This window comes from Pistacia vera, unplaced genomic scaffold (assembly GCF_008641045.1).
Source record: "Pistacia vera cultivar Batoury unplaced genomic scaffold, PisVer_v2 Contig628, whole genome shotgun sequence".
Classification (NCBI taxonomy): Eukaryota; Viridiplantae; Streptophyta; class Magnoliopsida; order Sapindales; family Anacardiaceae; genus Pistacia; species Pistacia vera.
Window position 1 is genome coordinate 597,578 of NW_022196477.1, and position 26,132 is coordinate 623,709.

General features: G+C 34.1%; 1 protein-coding gene across 1 annotated transcript; it reads left to right on the forward strand.

Annotated features, from left to right (window-relative positions):
- The first annotated feature begins 14,904 nt into the window (after window positions 1–14,904).
- LOC116111157 (transcription initiation factor IIB-2) lies at window positions 14,905–22,108 on the forward strand. Its single transcript, XM_031397355.1, has 7 exons — window positions 14,905–15,428; window positions 15,892–15,916; window positions 19,377–19,506; window positions 19,599–19,729; window positions 19,845–19,933; window positions 21,568–21,644; window positions 21,756–22,108. The coding sequence occupies exons 1-7, from the start codon at window positions 15,076–15,078 to the stop codon at window positions 21,887–21,889; spliced, it is 939 nt and encodes a 312-aa protein (XP_031253215.1). The 5' UTR covers window positions 14,905–15,075; the 3' UTR covers window positions 21,890–22,108.
- Window positions 22,109–26,132: the final 4,024 nt, after the last annotated feature.

Genomic DNA, 26,132 nt, shown 5'->3' on the forward strand with positions numbered 1-26,132 from the left:
TAAATTAAATAAGTAATGTGATAATCAAATTTGGAATATTTAAAATGATTTCATATCTTTATTCGATTTTACGAAATATGTGGTTTGTTGGTTATAATATTAAAAGGGTCACGTGAGCGAAAATGTAAGAGAGATACGGTGTGTTGAGGGAAATTGAGCCACGCTCATAGGGAGCGCGTGAAAAAAAGTGACGTAAAGCATTAGCAAAATGCGGTCGCATTTACCAGCAACAGATGATGACGGTAGAGTCACTAGAGTGTTCGAAGAAGCTCTACAGGAGACCGCTGGCATTAATCTTAATTAATTAAATGCAATTTGTTTTGTTAAAATATGGGTCTAATCTTTAATTTTGCCGCCTTTGACGAGATTCTTAAGGTACCCAACTACCCATCACACAAATTATTTAATTAATTAATAATGCTAATTCAATTTAACATTTAATTATTAAAACTAAATAATTCATAAAGTTGGTCTAAAGTAAAAGGGAGAACGGCATTTTCCCACCCAAGGTTTGGCAAACCGACACTTTCCCACCCATCAAGTTTCAAAATGACACTTTCCCACCCTTCGTTAGGTTTTATTATATTTTCCGTTAATATTTTACAAAAAAGACAAAAATACCCTTAAATATTTTACTTTAAAATTTTTATATTATTTTTTAATTAGCCAAAAAGTCAAATATTAAAAATTCAAAAAAGAAAAAATTGTTAACCCACCTAAAAAGTTAGGAGTAATGCTATAAAATTGTTTAAAATTAAATAATTTTAATATTTATTTATAATGTCATCAATTTCACATCACTATTATTTATAATGTTTTTCATTTTTACTAATTAACATAAAAAATCAATATTCATAATTAATTAAATAAACAAAAAAAAATGTATCTTTATACTTGGACCAATAAATAATCGAATAAAGACTTTGAATTAACTAAATTTTAATTTATAATCAACTAATTAAGAAATAAAATATTTAAGGGTATTTTCATCTTTTTAGTCAAATATTAACATAAAACACTAACAGAACTTAACGAAGGGTGGGAAAGTATCATTTTGAAACTTGACGGGAGGGAAAGTGTCGTTTCATCAAACCTTGGGTGGGAAAATGTCGTTCTCCCAAAGTAAAATTTGTTCTCCCAAGGAACATAAAAAAAGATGCCACCATATTAAGCTCTGAACCTGCTTTATGCTGGTCGGGTTTTTCATGTCCAAGAGAGCTTGAATCTTTTCTGGGTTGGCTTTGACACCTCATTGATTGACTAGGAAACCCATAAACTTCCCCAAGCTTACTCCAAAAGCACACTTTAGAGGATTGAATCCTATTATGTATTTTCTGAGGATGTCAAACATTTTCCCCAAGTGCTCAATGTGGCTTTCGGCAACCTTCGTTTTGACGAGCATGTCATCGATGTACACCTCTATTATTTTACTAATTTGCTCGACGAAAATCTTGTTCACCAAACGTTGGCAGGTCGCTCCAGCATTCTTCAGGCCAAATGGCATTACCCTGTAATAGTAAACACCCTAATTAGTAATAAATGAGGTGTATTCTTCATCGGGCTGACACATCAGGATTTGGTTATATTCCGAGTATGCATTCATGAAGCTTAGTAGTGTGTTCCCGGCTGTCGCATCTACTAATTGGTCAATCTGGGGCAACGAAAAATTGTCTTTCGGACAAGCTTTATTCAAATATGTGAAGTCGACAAAAGTCCGCCACTTGCCATTTGACTTTTTTACCAAGACTAGGTTGGCGAGCCAGTTCGGGTATTTCACTTTCCTGATGAAGTTGATGTTCAGGAGTTTTTCAACTTTATCTTTGCGTGCTTTGGAACGCTCTACATCTATAGATTTTCTCTTTTGTTTGATTAGTCGAGTTGTTGGGTCGACATTCAATCTATGACACATTTCCTCGGGGTTGATCTGCACCATATTTGCATGTACTCATGCGAACACGTTAAGGTTTTTCTTTAGGAACCCCACTAGACTATCGGCCAGTTCTTTGCTCAGATTGTTGTCAATTTTTAACATGCGAGTTGGGTCTTCCTCCTTGATAGATATTTCTTGCAACTCTTCTATTGGTCCTACTGCGAGCTCTTCTTTAGGATGTGTGGATCTATGTTGTCCTCTAAAGGTTCGGGGTTTGGCTTGGCCTCTGCAATGACCATGGTTCTCGGGAGTGGCCATTTCAGTGTAGCATTAATGACCTGGTTGTAACATTCCCGAGATTCTTTCCTGCAGCTCCTAATTGTCGCAACCCCGCCTAGAGTCAGGAACCTCATTGCTTGGCAGCGTACTGAAGTGACTGCACTCAAATCATCCAGGATCGGTCTTTCGAGGATGACATTATAAGTGATTAGGCAATCCACTACTAAGAATTCTGCCATCATTATCTTGATTTTAGGTTCAGCGCCCAGGGTCACGAGCATGTCAATTGTTCCCTTAACAACCAGGCTGTCCCCGGTGAATCCATAGAGCGGTGAAGGACACTCTCTTAGGTCTTGCTCTGTGAACCTCATTTCTCAAAAGACTCCCCAGAAAATGATGTTTGTTGCACTGTCGTTATCGACCATTACCCTGAGTACTGGCATTTTCGATCCTCGCTGCGATCACGATCGCGTCGCGATTGTGGAGAGGAGATTCTTCACACTCATCCATGGTGAATCCTATCACCTTGCTCTCTTGTCTGGCCCGTTTTGGTGGCCTCTGTTCACAGCTCATTACTTGGGGGACCGAGTCTATCCTGACCTCCTACACATATTGCTTGTGAGAGCGCCTTAAGCTTCCTACAATGTCAAGACTGCCATAGATCATGCCTACCAGAACTTCATTGTTTGTGTTGGCTGAGACTTGCTAGATCCTGTTATTCTACTCGCCTGTATTTTTGTGAGTTGGCGCCTCCTTAACAAATTCCTTTAGGTCGCCCATTCGGATCAAATCTTTGATGACATGCTTTAGAGCCCGACACTCATTGGTGTTGTGCCCGATGTTTCGGTGATATCGACAATATTTATGCCGATCTTTCCTACCCGGAGCCCCTCTTATCCTTTTTGGAGGGGGAATCATTTAGTCTCACGGGAGACTTTATATATATGTGCTATGTCTTGAGTGAGGGGGGTGTATTTTGCATATCGCGAGAAATGTTGCCTTTCCCCCCAATTCTCTGTCTTTTGCCTCTTTTGGAACCTATTTCGATCCCTGTCATTGCGGTCTTGGCCCCTCCGTTTATCCGTTAGGCGATCTTATCTCCTGTTTGGGCCTCTTCAAGGTGAGCTTCTGGCTAGGGTTGCTAGTGAGCTTTCCATTCGCTGATGTTTAGCAGCCATCCTATAGAACTTTGCTAAGCTCACATGATCTTTACTTTGGAGCTCTTTCCACAACTCCATTTGAGGCCTGATGCCTGCAATCAGCAAAGTTCGGATTGACTCTTCAAGCGCATCTACGACCTTTGCCTATTCGTTTGGGAACCTCTTTAAATACGAGGTCAGTGTTTCGTCTCTCTCTTGATAAATATTGCTCAAGTAGCTAAGTGGCATTGCGAACTGTCTCCTTACTTTGAATTGCTGTAAATACAGCGAGGATAATTGTTGCCAAGAACTAATGGAGTTCTCCTTGGGCCTTTTGTACCGCCTTTTGGCATCCCCTACTAATGTGATCGTGAAGCAGCGTCACTTTGCCAAGTCACAAACCTGGTGTAGCTCCATTAGGTCGTTGAATGAGTCTATGTGGCCTCTGGGATCTCCTTTCCCATCGAATTTACTTTCTGGTGCCTTGAATCCCTGCGGAAGCGGGGCTTAAAGAACTTCATTTGTGAAGGGAGAGCTCACTATCTCTTTCGCCACATTGTTCTGGCAGGCTCTTAGATCGTCGAGCATTTTCTGCACCCGATCTAAGTCTTTATTGTGAGGATTGCCCTGGCTGGCTTTGTTCAACCTTACCTCAAGCAAGTGAGTTCGTAAATCTGTTGCTTGTGAGCCCCCTCCATTATGTGTATTGATGCGCGAGGTTAAGTCATGATGATTGGGTTGGTAAGTGATACCATGCTCATTAGTGCATTGCTCGCGACTTTGGTTACAACCGGAACATCGATCATTGCCAGATTGACGCACATGACTCATCTCGTGAGCTTGCCTTAGGCATGGGTTAAAACCGGCACGTTGACGTTGGGAATACTGTCAAGCAAGTCGAGTGTCCCCTTGGTAACCATTATCTTTGTCTTCTCTTATAGGTTGTTTGTCTAGTCGCCTCCCAAGGTTAGTTTGCCCACGGGACTCTCGCTCATGGGGGGGATATTATCGACGGTGTTGGGATCGTTGGCCGTGCCTTGGCGTCGACGAACTAGATTGGTCTTCGACCGAGTTTCGACCTATAGGAGTGACGTTTGTGAAGCGCATCTGGTCAAGGTCTTGGGGGGCCAGCTATTGATTTCTCAGCTTAGCCACGTTCTGTTGCATAGCCTGTGCAACCATTGTTCTGATCATCTCCACCAATTGGCCATTCTCGAGATTTGATGTCCCTGCCCTTAGCTGGTTCGCAGCCTGTTGCACTAGTGGTACTAGTGGTCGACGCCCGACGATGTCTTGGTGCACCTCCTAGTGGATGGTCTCCACATTGTTGTGGTTTTCGGTAGTGGTCTTTGATCTGGTTCAAATCGTCGTGGGCCTTGAGTGATCAGGTCACTAGGGTTTGTTTGTTGGAAATTCTGAAATTTGGCAGAGGCTCTTTTTCTAGCGCCAAAATGTTGATGCGAAAATACCCCAACTAGAGCGATCTGATCGACCTTAATGGGATCGAAACTGATGTGTGCGTAGTTACAGGTAACCAACAATGTATAAACAGAAAATGCAATAAAGTAAATGGCACAATGAGTTTTTAAAGTGGTTCGACAAGTTAAACTCTTGAGCCTACGTCCACTGTTCTTATATTTGCTATGAAAACTTATAATAATAATCCTAGAACGATTTGCTAACCCCTTTCTCATCGTTATAGGGAGTTTATATACAGGTTCTGTACAAAGAATAGCGAAAATAAAAGGATTACAATTAAGATTGAAATGCAACTCCGATATTTTCACAATTGAGCGCTGAAATTGTGCCAAGATTGTTGTTGATCTTATCCTTCCTAGATATTCGGGATCTGAAGTTATCTAACTGTAAGGATTGGTCACGACTAGCTTGTACTAGGTCGAGCTACAACTCGACGAGTTTATGTTGGGTTAGACAATCAATTGAATCGAACAGATTCTGGATCGAGCTATAATCTCGCAATTTTCCGAGCTTGATGGAAAAATCACACACACACACACACACACACACACATGTATGTGGTTTAATTTAAATTTGTTGTCTTTATTTTAGATTTATAATGTGAGGGTAAAATGATTTTTGTATCATTTGTTAATTTGAGGGATCTAAGTGTCACTTTTTGAAACTAATGGAGTTAAAAAACTACCTCCATGTATCATGTATGTATATTTTCATTTAACTCATCAAAATTATTATATGTTGGTTTAAAATTTAATAAATATGTTACATGATAATCTTAATTATATGAGTACTTACCCCAAAAAAAAAAAAAAAATCTGCTCATCTCCTTTAAAATTTGTCATGAAATAATCTCCTGTTTAGAGATAAATTAAATAAGTAATGTGATAATCAAATTTTGAATATTTAACATGATTTCGTATCTTTATTCGATTTTATGAAATATGTAGTTTGTTGGTTATAATATTAAAAGGGTCACGTGAGCAAAAATGTAAGAGAGATATGGTGTGTCGAGGGAAATTGATCCACGCTCATAGGGAGCGCGTGAAAAAGAGTGACGTAAAGCATTTGCAAAATGCGGTCGCATTTGCCAGCAACAGATGATGATGGTCGAGTGTTAGAAGAAGCTCTAAAGGAGACCGCTGGCATTAATCTTAATTAATTAAATGCAATTTGTTTTGTTCAAATATGGGTTCTAATCTTTAATTTTACCGCCTTCTGACGAGATTCTTAAGGCACCCATCGCACAAATTATTTAATTAATTAATAATGCAGAGTCAATTTAACATTTAATTATTAAAACTAAATAATTCATAAAGTTGGTCGAAAGTAAAATCTGTTCTCTCTAGGAACATAAAAAAAGATGGCACCATATTACAGTTCACTAACACATTCTTAATTTTATTTAATCTTTGCGACAGTAAATAATATATAGAATAAATAAATTTGAGCTTTCTCTAATATTACCATGCATACAAACATTTAAAATAATTTAATCATTTAACTGCTAAAAAGCATTAAAATAATAAAAAAAAATGAGAGTTTTATGTATTTAAATTATTTTTAATATGATCTCTTCAAACGAAAGTTTTTAAGTTTTATGAGTAGAAGGTTTATAAAACTACAATATTAATTGTCTGGTTATCAATTAAATCAGAAATTTTAATTTAACTGATGATTTGATTAGGTAAGTCCTAAAGAATTTTTAGTAGCAATAAATTAGCAAAAATGTTTTCACTGGTAATAATATATTTTTATTATAAAAAATGCAAAACAAAAGTTGTTTTAGATATTTTATAATTTAGAAAGAAAAAAATGAAAAAGTTTACAATATAAACTCGACTATTAATAAATAAGTTAGTCAATTTTTAATAATTAATTTGCAAATAAGTCACATCATTTTAAGAGAATAAAAACACACGATTAATGAGGTGGTGACTAGTGGAGGCATGAATTTTCATACTGCAAATGACTATTTTGGATAACCACTAGCCAAATGAAGATAATGAAACACATCTCTCTCAAGATGATGTACTCATGTCATCTATCGAAAATTCAATTATTGTAATAACTACAATTTAATTTCTTCAATAATTACAAATATTAGTTTTCTTGCCCTAATTGCTAACCTCATATTTACAGTTCAATAGAGATTAGCTTTATTGCTTTAAAAATAATTTATGCTTTATAATTAATTTTTTTACATATTTAATTAATTGCTTTCATCCAAAGTAACTAGCTATGTAACAAGTGTTTTTTTTTTTTTTTTTGTTAATCACATATACTTGTTTTTATTATTATAAAGTGGAATGTCATGTTCATAAAATGAAACTTTATACTTGTACTTATTATAAATTGTATAATGCTACAACTTTGACATCCAATTCAACAAAAATGAAATTTAGTGTTATTAGTGTAAAGTTTCCATATTACGAAAAAAACAAATTTGTTAATTTAATATTACAAGGCATATTTTATAGTATATCAAAGCTTAAATTTATTCCAAATATGCTATAATATATAATGAGATTATTGTATCAAACAAACACATTACTATTACATAAATCAATTTTAACCTAAGTTTAAATATTAATAAAAAAAAAAGAATCAATTAGCGTGTGATGATAAGATGCATATATTTTGAAAAATAATAATACATAATAAAAAAAAAATTATCAAATAGAGTAGTTTATCGATAAAAATAATTTGTCAAAGTAAGAAAACAATAGTTATTATGGAATTCCTTTATATAGTTTTTGGGGATACACATATACATTAATTTAAAAATCATATTATAAATGTTTAAAAAGTAGGGCGTGAATAGATGCAAAAATAAAGTGATCACGTGCGTGTCTTACTTTAGATTTATTGAGATGAGTAATAAATAAAGTAAAGAAATTAGGCGTAATCAAGGCCTTGAAACTTGCAAGGCATTGGTCGCCATCACTGATATCTAGTTAAGATGAATTATATTGAGTTGAATGTTAACATATCTCAAGTATTATTAGTTTATTTTTTATTTTTTTAAGAAAAAGAAAAAGAAAAAGTTATGGATACATATTTTCTTAATTTAAATTACTGATTTTAAGCATCTGCATATGACCACATGCCAACCACATGGTTTTTGGTCAGAATACCATTATTGTTGTGAATATGGGTAACCTTCTTTATAGTTGTCTCATCAATGCTAGCATTTGGGGAAGCTCTATATGTTCCTAATAATTTATGGGAAATAAATAAGTATTAAATATTTGTTACTTGAACCCATATTCAAGAATTTCTTATTTAAATATTAATGTTATAATCGGGATGGTTCATTAATTTTTGAGAGAGGCAATTAAATGGGTCTCCATTATTTAGCCATTGGATTCCCCCTTAAAAACATATGAAATTGAGAACAGTTAATTTTTAATTATACATGTTTATAATGTTGGGGTAATAATATTGAGGAATGAATAAAAAACTATATAAGGGGGTGTACAATTGGACCGTTGTGGTCAACATTATCCTTAATTTTAATTTCCAAGTTGGAATAGAGATATACTTACTGGCACACAGAGTCACGTGGACTTACAGGCTAACGGCCAAAAATCATATGCCTTCAACATTGTCAAAACCACATAATTAAAATAAATAATTTAATTATGTATTTACACAATGAGGATTTTTTATATGTTTAGCCTTAGGGACAATCTGTGACGTGATTTTCTTGGAAAAGAACCAAACAAACATCAAGAATTGTTTTTTTTTTTGAGATTTTGGGATGAAATTATTTATCAACTGCTCAACTTGTTAAAGAGGCAGTTCATTCTAAGGATACATATATATAAATTTAACCAAATAGCTATTATTTTTTTATTGATAATATTATCAAACCATAATAACAAAGCCTTCTATACAAAAATTAAGGGTTTTTCTCAACTTATGAGGTTTAATCAAAAAAAATTTTAATAAAATTTTATAAATAACATAAATTTCCGTATTGTTAATGAGTCTTTGGTTTTATTATTAGCATTTACATCACAAAAAAATATTTACACAATGTCTTTCTATCATTTGTTTGACACAAAAAACTTAATAATAAATGAACTTATATTATTATTATAACTATAAGTATATTTTCGTTATTTAGTAATATATAAGGAAAATTATTGTCCTTCACCTAAACTTAATCATGAAGTAAGCCTTTATAAAAAGTGTTCTTTCTTTATTATTAGTATTGTTCTTCTATTAGGTTTCCTTTACTTTTATGAAATGCAAGATTTCCAATGTTGATGTGTTATTTCTAGTACGAAATATTAAAATATCAAAATTTTGACATTATACAAAACAAGGATGGCTTTTGTTTTTATCTAAAAGATGGATGTTGGATAAGTTGTTAGTTCAATATTTGTAACGTAGATAGTCTAATTGAGATATATATATATATATATACCCTTTATTAATTATCATATAATTATATTTTTTTATAAATTTTTAAATAATTCCAAATAATTTAAAATGAAATATACGTATAAACTTTACATTATTTTTATCTAATATTTGAAAATTTATTGTAACAAAACCAAAAAAAAAAAAAAAATGTAATATATTAGCATTTTGTTAAAAATAGATTATATAAATTCAATAAGGGTATTATAAAATAAATAATAGCTTTTGACGTTTTCATTATATAAAAAAATATAAGCTAAAAACCAAATAATTACACGTAATGGAGGTAACATTTGCAATGGTGCTGACTATGAGTCGTGAAACACAGATTTATTTTTTGTTGACCTTTTTATTATAAGCTAAAACCAAACAATTTCACGGAATGGAGGTTACAGTCACATTTTCAAAAACAGTGGTTATCACTACTCACTACGATTCGTGAAGTACACAGTTTTGTTTATTTATTTATTTTTGTAAATAACCGTTATTTATTTGATATAATAATGTTTATACTTTTAAAATTAATATATAAGCAAATAACTTGTCATGCTTGTCTCACTCAACTGAAAGATACAATATTTAGTGTATTATGTTAATCGTGCAGTTATAATCAAATCGTGTATTTCTTTTTTAAATTGATTTTCTTAAGTTTAAAAAATGCTACTTTGGAGTTCAATCACGGGTTTGAAAACGAGGCCCCATGATTTCAGCCTTTATTACCGGCTTCGGCTTTCCTCGCCCAACACAACACTATTTTTAGCTACTACGAAACAAATTTTACTATTAAAAATGTTGCCAAATCTAATCTACATAAATATATAAATAATAATTAACATATATTATAAAGTTTAACAAATGATAAATGACCTAAAATTTAAGCAATAGAAGCAATAAAATAACAAGATTGGATCAACCTGATTGATTAAATAACTTTCAGCAACTTCAAGAGATTCTAAATATTTAATTTCAAAAAATGTATCCACAAATAGTTTGATGCATCATAGAATTTATTGTATTGTTTAAGCGGAGGAGGAAAATGTAGATTAGCCCAGCTCAATCGCTATTTACCCTATTTCTTGGACTCCTTGAACATTTATTATTTGAACCAAGCCCTTCTTTATCGGAGAATACCTTGCTACAATTGGTTACTCATCTACTATATCCTGAACATGGGTTACTTGTTTAGATCACCACCAAACAGTTATCAATAGTTGGATAAGTATTTTTACAAGTTGTTGTTACACCCTTGTGGTATTGAAAACCAAGTCTTCGCATTTTACAAAAATGTCCCATCATCTCTGTTTTCTAGTGGTACCCTTTCACTGAAGCCGAAGAAAAAATCTGAATTGCCCCTATGGAACAATGATCTGAATATGCTATTACATATCTCAATCATTTCCGTGCTTGCAATCTTATACATGGCTTCATTATTTACCATCAATGAAGGAGTAATTCAATTCAGAGATAGGTTTTGTTTTGTAGGTGTGGACAAAAAGTTGCACCTTGGCAACATTATTCTGAATCGAATGATTACCATTCAAGCTCTACTTCTATTGCAACCTGAGAAAATGCTATTACTATTAGCTTTGGAATCCAACTGGAGAGGAAACAATATTTTATTTTCTGGGTTTCTAAATGCAATTGAAGATGAAATCCAAAATCAGTACAAAGCCATGGAAGATTTGATGTGTTTTGTAAGATGAAATTGCACTTTCTAAAGTAAACAAAGGATTCATTCCATATTGCTAATAACTTTAGTATTCACTATAGACTTCATCAGTTCAGTTCACACATTATTTTTTATACATTCCACTTTATGACTGATAATAACAGCTGAATACCCCTTAGACTGACTTTTACAATTCAGTTATACCAATCTACAACATATACAGGCACAGCCACTACTAGTTTACACCAAAAACCCTCAGTTCTGTTACCATATACAAAAATAAAATGCAATACAAAAAAAACCCCTTTCTTCTTCTTCTTCTTTTGTTATCACAGACTAAAAGTAACAACTATATGGACAGAACTAAATAACATCTTTAATTTCACATATCTATAAACCATTTACATGATTCCCAAATAACTCAACATCAAGCTCAAAAAGGCCATCAATCTGCTTAACATTATCATGCATAACTCAATTAGCACAAAGAAAATTTGCTTTCCAAATAACACAAATTTAATCATATAATCTTATTAAGTTGAACACCCACAAACATAGCAATATCAGTTAACTTACCAAAATGAAACTCGAGTTTGAGCAGGAAAACCCTTTATTATGATTTGCCCTTTTTCCCTTTCAACCACTTGTATGGTACAAGCAGCCTACACACCATCAGATTAAATAATGCATTCATAAATAATATACCACCAATAAATTCAAACTCATCAATGATATCAACACAATTGTACCTTGGTTTTTTCTTTTTTTCCTCTTGGCCATGTTTATCCTTACCCCTGGTGCTTTGGTTTTGTTCTCGATTACCTCATATGATAGGCTGCAAAGTAATCAGATCATTAATATCAACTGATAACAAAAAAATAAATTAAAATGAAGTTAACATAACCCTTTAATAAATCACCAACAATTCACCAGTATTTCTGTATTTGTCTCATTCACCACTACATATCTGCAATTTCAATTGCTTTATGTGTTTGTTTCACCTGAAATACACACTTTTATTATGTGTAATCAATTCACCAAATAAGAGAGCCATGAAAAAATAAAACATAAATTAAGAAAATGGCAATTTCAAACATGAAACTTACTTTTTTAGTTTTCACCTTCTTTGAGTGACAATCCATTCCACTATCTTAGTTGCTGGGAACTAATTAACCAAAAATATTAATTAAGCTACAGACAACAATTCACAAGTTAAAAGTTCAGAATCCCATTAACTCCAACTTTTGATAACTCAATGTGGAGTGTACATCTATGGCATTTGATGCCAATTCAGTCACTTTATGTGTTGACTTGCCCTGTTACCATAAAAACCATGATATTAGCTTAATACCCCTATACTGTAAATGAAATAGAATAATGATATGTTTGGTAATGTATGTCTCTATGATAATTTGTTTTGTTGCACACTGTTCTCTATCAATCTCTTTAATCCATTATTTAACATATTGTTCGCATAATTGGATGTCCCAATAGAATGATAATTTGTCTCAATACTAGATTCAATAGTAACATTTTTCTTCTTATTTCACCGTGAAATTAGAGAGTTGCCTAAAAAGGAAAAAAACCCTTTAATAGAACGTCAATCAGTAGAATGAAAATAGTGTTTGTGTAATTCTTAGAATATAGTCTTACACTTAGTTGACTCTCTTGGGGGATTTACCTGTGGAGGAATTTCTAGGTTGCATGGGCATGTTTTTACTGGTGTCAATTGTGGCTGGGGGTCACATTCATAATTGGAATGGGTGAGAAGTTAATCCTATTATTTAGGTGATAATATAGTATACTTTTGAGTGGAGGACAACTTGTTGTGGGTGGTAAGAGATTTTATCTTATCACGTGCCACGTGTATAATCAAATGGCTTCTTAATATTGACGAGACTTGGGCTGATTTTGGGCCGCCTCTTTAGGCATAGGGAATCAAACCTCCAATTTGGTCTATTTTAGGTAGGATTTTCGTATTATACTTCATTGGTTGGGCTAGGTGATTTTTACCCCAATAATAATACTGATTGTATAAAGATGACACAAGAAAAATATATAGAAAGAGGAAGTCTGATAAAAATTAAATNAATTGAAGTAAATAACTAAATATATTATTACTCAATCAAATATAATATTTTATTCAAAAATAATTCTTTTAATAACATTAAAAATATAAAACACTTTTAATTGGATTATAATTCCAATTTATTCACTTAATTAATCAAAACTTTAATATTAATGTATTATAATATATTAAAGCTTTTAATATGGTGTAATTTATATGTAACAAGTATAATTGTATTCGTATATTTATTTAATTAGGTTATTCTAAAAATTTAACTTTTTCTATTTAATTTTTTTTTATAAAACAATAGAAACCCTCCATTCACATTTTACAAATATTTCATTATAGTCCAGGTTCCAAAATAGGTTCCAAAATAGGTTCCAAACCGGTTCCAAAATAGGTTTCAAAACGAGTTCCAAACAGGTTTCAAAACAAGTTCCAAACAGGTTCCAAAAATCGGTTCCAAACTGGGTACCCCCTACAGGTTCTAAACAGGGTACTCTTTTTACAGGTTCCGGTTCCGGTTCCTCCACACACAAGAACCGGAACCGGAACCGCACAGTATCGGTTCCAAAAAATTGGAACCGGAATCTACCAGCATAATACAGGTTCTGGGTAGGTTCCAGTTCTACCCACCGGTTCCGGTTCTACCCGCTACCCGTGCTCACCCATACTGTTACCATAAAAACCATGATATTAGCTTAATACCCCTATACTGTAAATGAAATAGAATAATGATATGTTTGGTAATGTATGCCTCTATGATAATTTGTTGCACACTGTTCTCTATCAATCTCTTTAATCCATTATCTGACACATTGTTCGCATAATTGGATATCCCAGTAGAACGATATTTTGTCTCAATACTAGATTCAGTAGTAATATTTTTCTTCTTATTTCACCATGAAATTAGAGAGCTGCCTAAAAAGGAAAAAAACCCTTTAATAGAACTTCAATTAGTAGGATCTCTCATCCAATCAACATCAGTGTAGGCAATTAGACAAGAATAGACTAAGTTGAGAAACGTATTTTTTTGTGTGAAAAATTGAATTACATTAGCATCGATGACTTTTCTCTTCAATGCTTAAGTCAGTTATTAGATCATTACAACAACAAAAACGGAGAGATAAGTAGTGTTTGTGTAATTCTTAGAATATAGTCTCTCCTGGGGGATTTATATAGCCTTTACCTGTGGAGGAATTTCTAGGTTGCATGGGCATGTTTTTACCGGTGTCATGGTGCCTTAATTGTGGCTGGGGGTCACATTCATAATTGGAATGGGTGAGAAGTTAATCCTATTATTTAGGTGATAATATAGTATACTTTGAGTGGAAGACAACTTGTTGTGGGTGGTAAGGGATTTTATCTTATCACATGCCACGTGTATAATCAAATGGCTTCTTAATATTGACGAGACTTGGGCTGATTTTGGGCCGCCTCCTTAGGCATAGGGAATCAAACCTCCAATTTGGTCTATTTTAGGTAGGATTTTCGTATTATATTTCATTGGTTGGGCTAGGTGATTTTTACCCCAATAATAATACTGATTGTATAAAGATGACACAAGAAAAATATATAGAAAGAGGAAGTCTGATAAAAATTAAATTGTGACTTTGTGAGAGAAAATAAATATATTTTACCACATGTAATTGATAATTTTAACTCATTATAGTAAGACAAAAAGTGGTATTTCTAGCGTTTTTGAAGAATTAATGAAAACTATATTTTGTAATGTCATGTAACTACAGGGATGAAAGTAGTGTCATTAACTCCGACCTTCAAGGATGAAAATGTCATTCTCCTTTCCGACTGCCCTAGCAAGTTGAGTTCCTTTGCTCCTCACAACTTTCTGCTCGTTACATCACCACCGGTCCCACCTAAAACAAACGGTTCAGATTCAAAGTTATATTTATACCAAGTCAATTACGCCGCGTCACTCCAAATACCCGGCTATAAATTAACGTGGCGTAAGTCGCTAAGGTCTCGGCTCTTCCCTTCCTTCCTTTTGTCTATTTAAGTTTCCATTGAAACGACATTTCGATTCATTTCGCTTAAAACCTGAATTAAAATAAATAAATAAATTAATTGATAACTGAAAATCCAAACGAAGAACAACAGAGAGAAAAAGATAATCAAACGACAGATGTCGGACGCGTATTGTTCGGATTGCAAGAAGAGCACGGAGGTGGTGTTCGATCACTCTGCGGGGGACACGGTATGTTCAGAGTGCGGACTGGTGCTGGAATCGCACTCGATCGACGAGACGTCCGAGTGGAGGACGTTCGCAAACGAATCGGGCGATAACGACCCGGTCCGTGTCGGAGGTCCGACCAATCCTCTTTTGGCCGACGGCGGCCTCTCCACGGTTATCGCGAAACCGAATGGAGCTTCCGGCGAGTTCTTGTCGTCGTCGCTAGGTCGGTGGCAGAATCGCGGGTCTAATCCGGATCGGGGTTTGATTACGGCTTTTAAAACCATCGCTACGATGTCTGATAGGTATGGATTGAGGTCGCTTTTGTTTCGGATCTTGGATCGGGTTATGGATGCAGTACGGTTTTGTTGAAAATTTGAGAATTACCAGTAATCTACTGCTGAGTTTTTTTTTTTTAATTTTTTAATTTTTTAATTTTTTATATAGTTATTAATGTGGTAATTTAATGGGCCGAAAGCTTGGTTTTTTAGTTAGTTAGTTTTATTTTTTAATTACATTATCATATTTAACATGAGACAACAAGATTAGGAATTGGGAAACTTATTCAGTTGATAACTTAAAAGAAAAACTACTTTATTTCACACGTCGGCCTTTCCAACTGAAAAAGAAAATCTGAGATTAAACATCAACTGGGACGTTTCTTGTGTGTTTGGCAAAGGACCCTCGTGTGATTTTTTAATTCATGCATAGTTGTTGATGCATAATTGTTGGTCCTTTCATGCTGATATATTGAAATTTGTGTTTCAGGTTGGGCCTTGTTGCAACCATTAAGGTAAGCACCTCATTGTCGTGATAGTTGGGTTATTATTGATGGTTTGACACTCTCTTATGGGAGAGATGTGTGAGTTTAATTGATGACATTGTACTAGCTTCTATGGTTTTAGAAAATCAACTCATTACTATTAATATTGTTTTAAGAATGAATATGTGATATTCAATAGACCAAATAAAGATAATTTATATGAATTACATGTGATGAGTGGAGAGAACATTCATATATAATTAGAATGACACTTGATGACTTCATTTAGATTGTAGACGCCTTATTTTAATTAGGATATACAGGCTTAAGTTGTTTTTGTAAGTTTTGTTATTCTTAGTTGAGTGATGGGAATGGCTAGTTTATTAGGAGTGTATTGTTATCACCCATGTGAGACATTGGATTTTGGCTCTATTATTTTATGGGAACTAATCCAATGGTTTACAAAGAATGTAACATTACTGGTGTATTATAGGATTTCCCTTAGGTGATTTGTGCTCAGGATTTGGATAAAAGAAGGCTTCGTTTTGGCTGTTGGTGCACTTTGTAGGCAAACATAATGAAGGATTTGCAATAGGGTGGGGGTATATGCTACAACTGTATTATCAACACCCATCTTCTTCTTTTACACAGTAACGAAAGAATAATGTCATGTATCCTAAGTTTTATATCCCAAGTGATGTGACTTTATATGAATGGTACATGTATCCACATGTTATTAAGTAGTCCATAAAGTGTACCTATAAAATAATGATGCATCACTTGGTATGTAACTTGATGTAAAGACTTGAGATGAGTAGTACTACTCTTACAAAAATGTTCCTCTTTAACATATGCCTATGAGCACATGTAAATAAACTTAAAATAATAAGTTAGCATTTAATACTTATGATTGTAAAAAACAATTTTGCCTAATAAATTATTCTGGGTGATAAATTATTTTGACTTCTTAAAATGATTAGTAATTAATGCAAACTTATATTTAAAATTTTCTAACTTGTGCTCTTAAATCATATCTTAATGTAACCTGATAAAAGTTTAATATTTACTCTGTAAGCCTTTTACCCTTTATGCTATTAATCTTTCTATTGACCCACTGGTAAATACTCTCTTCTGTATATGAAAACTTTCTCCTGTAATGAAATCTCTGCTGATGATATATTTGTTTCTCTACATCATTCATTTTCTCACAACTGAATCGTCAAAAATAGAACTTAAAAGTTTATCAACTATAAATTTTCGACTGAATCCTTTTTACAGTTGGTGAAGTGATGATTAAATTGAAGTGTATGCTGTCATTGATCTTCATCATGATATAGCTTACTGTAGCTTAAAGGAACAGCCGTTGAGACTTTCTATGTTTTGTTATCCTAGTATGTGTAAATGATTGTCTGTGAGAGTGCAACTTGAAATTCTTGTTTTGGGTCATATTTGTGCTGCAAAAACTTATTTTACGTAATACATTAGAATTTTTTGGATCTGTAGGTTCTTGCAAATTGTTTGGTGACTAGTGACGTCTGGTCGAACCATCGTCAATATATTTTCAAATTCATATCTTTGTTTGATGTTGAAGGTTGTAAGGAATTAACGAAAGAAAAAGAGTTAATTTAAAATTTAAAGAAGAAAACTAGTGTTTATAGTAAGGTGAATTAGGAAAGTAATTTTGTTTTTATCTATTTAAATTATATCTTTAGAAACAAATTACTTTTTTACATTGAGAGTAAATCTCTCTCGCTCAGTCTCAGTTGCTCTCTTTATATATATATATATATATTAAATCAGTAAAAGGTCAGTAGATACAATTGTGTACCTGGTGTCCACAAAGAATCAACAAACCAGTAGAGGGGAAACAAATCTGTACTTTTTTTGGTGGTGGGAAATTATCCCTGCACTATACAAATAGGTCACAACCTTCCCAATTGAGATGAATAAAGAAAAAGAAGTATCTTGAAAATTTCTGCGCAACTGAACCCCAAATGAAGAAAGAAACGAACTGTGACCCATATATTGCTACTGTTTTACTCTCTTTTCTCACCACAAATCCAATTGTTTCTTTCAAGCCAGCTTTGAAATGATGCAGCTTAAAAAAATTGAATTGTTAAAAATAGGTGCAGAAAGTATTTTTGGGGTGTTTATGGCCTCATACTTTGGAATAATTGGATGCTTATTTGTTTATAGAAAAAGAGGCTAATTGTTATATTATATCCCCATCAATTCTTTGTTTCTCTTACTATATTTCTTCTCTCTTCATTATCTTTGCTTTCTTTCTTCAATCCCTGTTGTTTTCTCATCTTTTACCTTTATTTTTCTCCTTTTTCTCTCCCTATTTTCTTTTTTAATTTAATTTTTATAATTCTCTTCTCGTACTCTTCCTTATAAATTCTTGTTCTTATCTTTCTCCTACTTTAATTCTTTCTAGGTTTCTATTTTTCTCTTGGTCTTTCTAATCTCTACTCTTTGTTTTTCCTGTTATTTTCTGCTTACTGACCTTTATCTAAGTCAAATATTAATGGCAGAATCATATAGAAGGAAGTTAGTGCTTTATGTATAATTGGATTCATCAGTATTCATGTTCAACTATGAGTCACAAACTGTTATTCATCAGTGTTCATGTTTAACTGTAATTGAAATTGCTATTTTAGCGAATGATAGTTGTCTGTCATGATGCTATAGTTCAAAAAAGAATATTTATACTTCTGTCTCCTCCTCACTTAACTTGGTTCTCACTGTGAGCCCATGGATTCTGTAATTGTAATGGTGTGTAGTTTGTACTGGACATTTTCATGTACTTGTATCAACCTTTTCATTTATTTATATAGTTTTAAGTCAAACTAAGTGTGTGTAGAGTTGGAATGTGGACCAATATAGTAGCTCATAGCTACTTACAAAATATGTGCCTTCAAGGGATTAGTGCAACAACTTTTAGAACAATGAAATATATCCATTTGAACTTTTGACCTCAGCAGACAAATATAAGATGAACTTGGTTCATTCATTTGACTTTTTTTTTTTTTTTTTGGTGGACCTCAAACTTCAAGCCTTCGAGGATGTGGAAATGTGGTTTTGGTTTGTGAATGTACCAGACATGTAGTAACTAAGAAGAATTCAGGTGGCTGTAGAGAAATTGAAGATATACTAATAGATAAGAGGAATAGTTAAATGGGAAACCCTGGAAAAGGCTGTAGGTTGCCTCCTTTATTTTTGCTTTGTACCAAGGTGTGTGGGAATTGTGCAAATTGTCTTAAAATTCAAATGATGCAAATGATGTTTGATGGATTAAAATACAAGTAAATTGATGTAATGATGATTTGAATTCAATAATAATGAATGCATATTATAACATACATGGTGTGTATGATCAAACTGTTTCATTGATAGTTTTCTTGTTAATCCATTTTTTCTTTCAGCTTTAATGTGCAGTACATTTGAATTTTTTGTTGTCTCTGATGCTGTGTTTCTAATTGTTTTAAAGGATCGGGCAAATGAGATATATAAGAAGGTGGAAGATCAAAAATCTAGTCGAGGAAGAAATCAGGATGCGTTATTGGCTGCCTGCCTGTACATTGCTTGTCGACAAGAAGACAAGCCACGCACTGTCAAGGGTACAGCCTAAGATTCTCTTAACATATGGATCCTTCCTCATTTATCTTTCCCTTTGTGTATGAGCTTCCCTGAACCTATGGATTTCAACTAGAAATATGCTCTGTCGCCAATGGAGCTACAAAGAAGGAAATTGGCCGAGCAAAAGAATACATTGTGAAACAGCTGGGGCTGGAGACTGGTCAGTCGGTGGAGATGGGAACTATACATGCTGGGGACTTCATGGTGGGGGTTTATTCTCTTTCCTGATATGTATAATGACATTTCATTTTGTTGGATTTTGATTGGTTTATCACTATCTATCTTGGGCACTGATACTAACCTTTCTATAAATGTTTAGAGGCGCTTTTGTTCCAATCTTGGTATGAATAATCAAGCAGTAAAAGCTGCCCAAGAAGCTGTTCAGAAGTCAGAGGAGTTCGATATAAGGTAATTATAGTTTTCTACTTTCATAATTATAGATTTTGCACAAGTGTTAATGTTCTTTAGCATATTTCCATCTACATTAAAGTTGAATTTTCTTTTGAGCCTCAGATGGTTTCTTATTGCTTTTGTTTGTGTATTGGGATTTAAGGCTCTATTTGGCGGTGACAACTGAATGTGGGACAAGACTAATTTATGTGACTAGATTCCTAATATCACATTTCATGCTCCTAATTTCTCTGGACTATTGTTACAGTCCCAAGATTTTGTCCTGTGGATATGGGACAAATCCTGTGGTTAACATCAGGACTCCTTGGGATAGGTCTAAAACATTTTCCCAAGGCCACTTGAAATAAATGTTCTTAGTGTGTAAATATCTTTAATTTAACTATTTTAAAAGTTATGGACATACCAAGTGTGGAACAAACTACTCTATATGATATGAATGTAGTACTATATTGTTCAAAGTGCAGTCTGATAGTGCACCAGACAAATAACAGTATTTAATACAGATATACGTCAAATGCAGCCCCTTTTTTAAGTAAAACCTCTGGAAAAATGGAGCCCATGTTATCAGAAATTTCTTTGATGTTGTGCAACTCATTAAGAACAGTGATTGAAAAAGAAGCTTGATCAATTCTACTTATTTTTTGAACATTAATACTTGCAAAATATCTCATCCTGTTGCTGTAGGGTATCATATTTGAGCATCAACATGTTTTATGTTAGGTTACTATGAACCCTAAAACTTAGCTTGTAAATAAGGCCTCAACAATAGCTAATAAAACGAGTGTATACAACCGAAAGAGGAAACACAATGTATAACTTTCTAATTACCACAGTTATGAATTGAGTGATTAGGTCTGTGGTTTTTCCTCTAAGGTCTACAGTTTGAGTCCCTTCATCGGCATCTACTTTACAGAAGGCCATTGTTTTGCACTTTCCAATGATTGTAGGGTTTGATGGGGCTTCAGTTTTGAACTCGGGTTTGCAAAAGCATGCTTCAAAAGATTTCTGAATTAAAAAAAAAAAAAAAAAAAAAAAAAAAAAAAAAAAAAAAAAAAAAAACACTTGATCAATCCTCTCAGTAGCCAAAAAGCTTAAGTTAATGAATAAGAACTCAGAAATAATGTTTAAGCTCTTATAGTTTGAGATAAATACTCTCTTTCCTATTTTAGAATTACACATATTTTCATTTATCTTAGATAACTGGGATTTTACTTGTTTACTCTATAGAAGATTTTTTTATTTTATGTAAGAGAGAAATATTCTGTGGAATGGCTGGAGTTATTAAGTTCATTAATGGTGGTAGATGCATTGAAAATACTTTTATTAAACACTTGGCAGTCTACAATATATAAGTTCATATAGCAACATTTCATGTACCTGTTGTCATAAGTGGGTCATGGTATGATATGGCATACTGAAATTAACAAACTGACATAGCATCCCGTGTGTGTAAGTTTTCTTGTGTTGATTTAAGCTGCCACACTATCCAGTAAAAGATTGTTTTGTATCCATTTCAATTAGGAGCTGAGGCTTGTGTTTACATATATAGCTTATGTCATTTGCTTTAGAATACACTCTATATCCTTAGCTATTTTGCTTTGCCTCCTCTTAAGTTGTTTTAATTTTTGCAGGAGGAGCCCTATATCAATTGCAGCTGCTGTTATTTATATTATAACTCAGCTTTCAGATGACAAGAAGCTGCTCCGAGGTTTGATACATCGTCATTGTAGTTGTTTACTTAAAACCATCTTTATAAACATATTATATGTTCTAACCATGAATTTGTGTTGTATGCTTTAATGGACATGGATAAATGCAGATATTTCACTTGCTACTGGAGTTGCAGAAGGAACAATCAGAAATTCATACAAGGATCTTTATCCCCATGTCGCAAAAATAATACCAAATTGGTATGCCAAGGAGGAGGATCTTAAAAACCTTTGCAGCCCATAAAATGTAGAGCATTCAATAAGGCGAAATGAACAGCTTCAAACTTAATTGCTTTTTTTGAGCCGTCTCACTTTGATGTATTAAGAACTGTTAAGCATACGAAGACCTTAAGGATTTTGGTATTCTTTACCTCAACTTATTTTTCTCTTTGTGCAGTTGATTGCACCCTTCAATTTAATAGATGGGAAAAAGGAAATAGAGCTACTCGTAACTTGTTTTTCAGTTTATGCTTGTGGAATTAATACTATGTTATATATTGATTGTGTTTCTCTTATGTATATAAAATAAAGTCAGATATTGATTGAATAAAAAAGAATAAAGAGTATATTTCACGTTGATTTACATAAAACGGTAAAAGATGTAAAATAAAATCAATTTGTTGCATTGATTTACCTAAATCTATAGTAATGATTATAAGAAAATAACTCGAAATTCTCGATTTTTTTATTTTTGTATCATGAAAGCAAAAACATATTTGATTGGGATCGTGTTATTGATTTTTTGAGTTGAAAGTTTAAACTAAGTGGTTTTTAACTCCTTATCAAAGATTTTAGATGGTGGAGTGTTATTTATTTGTTAGGTATTAAAAGAATGAAAGATGGTCCCCAAGCCAACAAGAGACCTTACAAAGTCTGGAACTTGGAGAGGCCCAAGCATCAAACCAAAAACAAGGGACGGATTTACACAGTCCACAAGAGTATTCAACCAAGCCTCCAGGAGGCTATGCTAAATGACCAGCATTACAAAAAATAGCAGGCCAACTGGACAACCAAAAAAAAAAAAAAAAAAAAAAAAAAAAAAAAAAAAAAAAAAAAGATACCCAGAAATCCAGCCAACAACACGGTTTGCAATTTGTACACAAAGGCCCAAACAGCATAACAACCAGCACAACCAAAAAAATTAACAACTGCACCACCTTTGCATATTTACACAACTGCCAATAGTTATTAGTATCTTACGATACGTGAATACAATTTGATATGGGTCACCAACAATATGTATAAGAGAGTGTATCCTAAACCTTTCGATACGTTGATATGTATCTTACGATACAATACGTATTCGTTTGTATCTTTAAAAATATCTATATAAATCGATACGACTTTATTAATTTGGGCCAAAGGCCAAAAAAAATTTTCAGTTCGAATCTAGGTCACTCAACCCAGCTCACTAAAACCTGTCCAAATTTACCCATTTTGTAGGGAGAAAGTGAAGAAGAAGATGTGTTGCCTATTTTGTATGATACTAATAACAGAACTGGAGATATAGATATTAATATTGATCTTGGAAATGATATGAATGATTGAGAATAAATGATATAGATTCTTAATTTTGTGAAAATTTTGATTATGTAATACCATAATTTAAAGCCAATAATATCAGAAAATTCGTTAATTAATCTTGGGGATGATATTAATTTTTTTAAAAGGCGTATCCAACGATACGATACGATACGATACGCGATACACGATTCAAGAAATAAGGTTTTCGATACACGATACGATATGCGATTTGACAACCATGCAACTGACAACACAACATCAACCAACAAGTAACGGGTGTTCCTCCATGAAGACACATAGCTATTTCATGCAGCAAACTCCCACCAAGATACCACATATCGTTGAATTCACTTCTTAGATACCGTAGCTTTGAGGGACACCATCAACACATAAGTTCCCAAATCCATAATCTTCCTAAACCAAACTTCTACACAAGAGTAGTACAAAGTAGCTCCAGGAATTAAAAAAGAGGACAAAGGAGGTTCAAAAATCTCCTTCAACCAACAACAGATCTGAGGACCAAGATCCAAAGTGTCCAAATCAAGGCTTTGGTAATCAGCAAGCACAGTTTGAACTCCTACACAATGTAATAAAGTTAGCATTTGAATATGTCTTCCTTTTCTTCTCTTGAAGGACAACCGATAATCAATTATGTCGATGAGCTCCATCACATCAATTAAACATTCTTTGGGTAAATTCCATTCCTCCATCACTTTTCGAGTTCTTCTTGTATTTTTAAATTGCAGGCTGCTCAGTCTAAGTCTAACAACCTCGATGACTTGCCGCTTCACATATTCAAGGCTCCTGAATTTTCTTTGGAAAATAAGCAGATTCCTCTCTTGCCATACTAAATAAACAGACGCACCAAGGAGGAGCCTACCTATTACAACTTTGATTTTTTTTTCCTTTGAAGATGCCCGAAGACCAAGCCACAATATTATCCCAACCATTCATGGGAGAAAGGAAATTACCTTTGATCCGTGCAGTCCTCCAAATGGCTTGTGAAAATGGGCAATCGAAAAAAAGATGGTCATGTGTCTTAGTAATATTGCCATATAATACATATGAGGGATCCTCAGAGCTACTCCATGCTTGCATCCTATCTTGAGTTAGAAGTTTCTTTCGAATGACAAGCCATAGGATATGGGCATGTCATGAGATACAAGTGCTATTCCAATCAATAGTAGCTCAGGGCACCTTAGTATTCTCATTTGACAAATCCCTCCACATCTGATATGAGGAGAATTTAGTTCTTCGGCCATCAGCAACCTTCCAAAAAGTTTCATCCTTCCATAAGGTCCCCGAAATAGAGGGAACTAGGTCCACAACTTAGGCCATTTCCACTACCCATCATCCAACACATCACTGATAAGGCCCTATGTCCTATATCCGAATTGTAGAACATCCTGTGAGGAACAATAAGATGAAGTGGGCCTAAAGGGTGCCAAGAGTCAAACCAAAGGGAAGTAGTCCTACCACCAGCTAGGTTGACCCCAATATTTCTTTGTACCAAATCCATGATCAAAAGAATTTTATGCTAGTTCTAGCTAGCATCCCAAGGGATTTTTACACTCAAAAAGTTGCGACCACAGAGTCTATAGGTGTGAATCCATTTGGCTCATAACGTATCTTTCCTAGACACTACATTCCAAACATGATACGTCATTAATGATACATTCTATATAGCCAAGTGCTGAATGCCCAAACCTCCCTCTAATTTTGGAGAGCATAAATCCTTCCAAGCCACCTTGGCTTTACCTTTACCCATATCACAACCAGACCAAAGAAAGGTTCTGAGTATCTTTTCTATAGCCTTGGAAACAGAGGATGGAAGAATAAACACCGAGGCCCAATACACCTTCATGGAAGATAAAATGGATATGACTAATTGGAGTCTACCAATATATGAAAGATACTTGTTCTTCCAAGAAGACACCCTTTTCTCCACCTTTTCAATGAGAGGCACACAATCCTTATGGTAAAAGCGAGTAGTAATCATGGGCACACTCAAGTATCTAACATTTAGCTGACCCATCTCAAAACCCATAATGCTCTGGATACGAGCACTGTCTTGCTGATCAATGTTGCACATGAATATGGAGCTTTTGGATTGGTTGGGGAGAAGACCAGATATAGTCGAAAACCTAGTCAAGGCATTCTTCGGCATCTTGACTGATATGGGATCTCCATGACAAAACAAGAACATATCGTCAGCAAAACAGAGGTGAGTAATTTCTGAGCTATACATCTAAAACGGTACTAGAAACATTCCTCTTCATGTGCTCGCCTACGGATAATCAATGAAAGAACTTGCATCTCCAGAGTGAAAAGATAAGGAGACATTGGATCACCTTGCCTTAATACCCTTTTCCCCAGAAAGAACCCTTGGAGCTCTCCATTAATAGAAACAGAGAAAGAAGATGTGGTAATACATTCTCGAATCCATCTGATCATCCAGGTGTTTTTTTGGGGGGGGGGGGTGGGGGGGGGGTGGGGGGGGGGGGGGGGGGGGGGGGGGGGGGGGGGGGGGGGGGGGGGGGGGGGGGGGGGCGCGTTGTTTGAATCAAACACAAACATATGAAGAGTCCCTCATACAAAAGATTTTCCAAAGTGACTACTCTATCCCCATTCGTAGGCTTGTTACAAAGTCCCTCAATCAAGCACGTAACAAATTAGCATCAAAGCCTTGGCAGGGAGGTGCAAAGCTTAAAAAGCTCACAACTTGAAGTGAACTCTCTCGTTTTTTGTAGGGTATTCAATGGATCCCGACAAGGGTGGATTTAGAAATTTCTGTTAGGGTGAGCCAAAATAAAAACTAATTGCGCATTAATAGTTTTGTCCATTAATATTTCTGTTAGGGTGGACCAAAATCCTTAAATTGTACATATTAATATTATTTAAAAAAATAAGGGTCAGCCATGGCCCACCATCAACTATTTTTGCATCCACCCCTAGACTTCGGG

What these genes read in the sequence shown, in the direction of transcription:
- LOC116111157 (XM_031397355.1), top strand. Translation starts at nt 15,076, where the DNA reads ATGTCGGACGCGTATTGTTCGGATTGCAAGAAGAGCACGGAGGTGGTG. An exon ending in CAAGCCACGCACTGTCAAGG is followed by an intron (nt 19,507 to 19,598) that starts GTACAGCCTAAG and finishes GATTTCAACTAG; the next exon opens with AAATATGCTCTGTCGCCAAT. An exon ending in TCAGAGGAGTTCGATATAAG is followed by an intron (nt 19,934 to 21,567) that starts GTAATTATAGTT and finishes TAATTTTTGCAG; the next exon opens with GAGGAGCCCTATATCAATTG.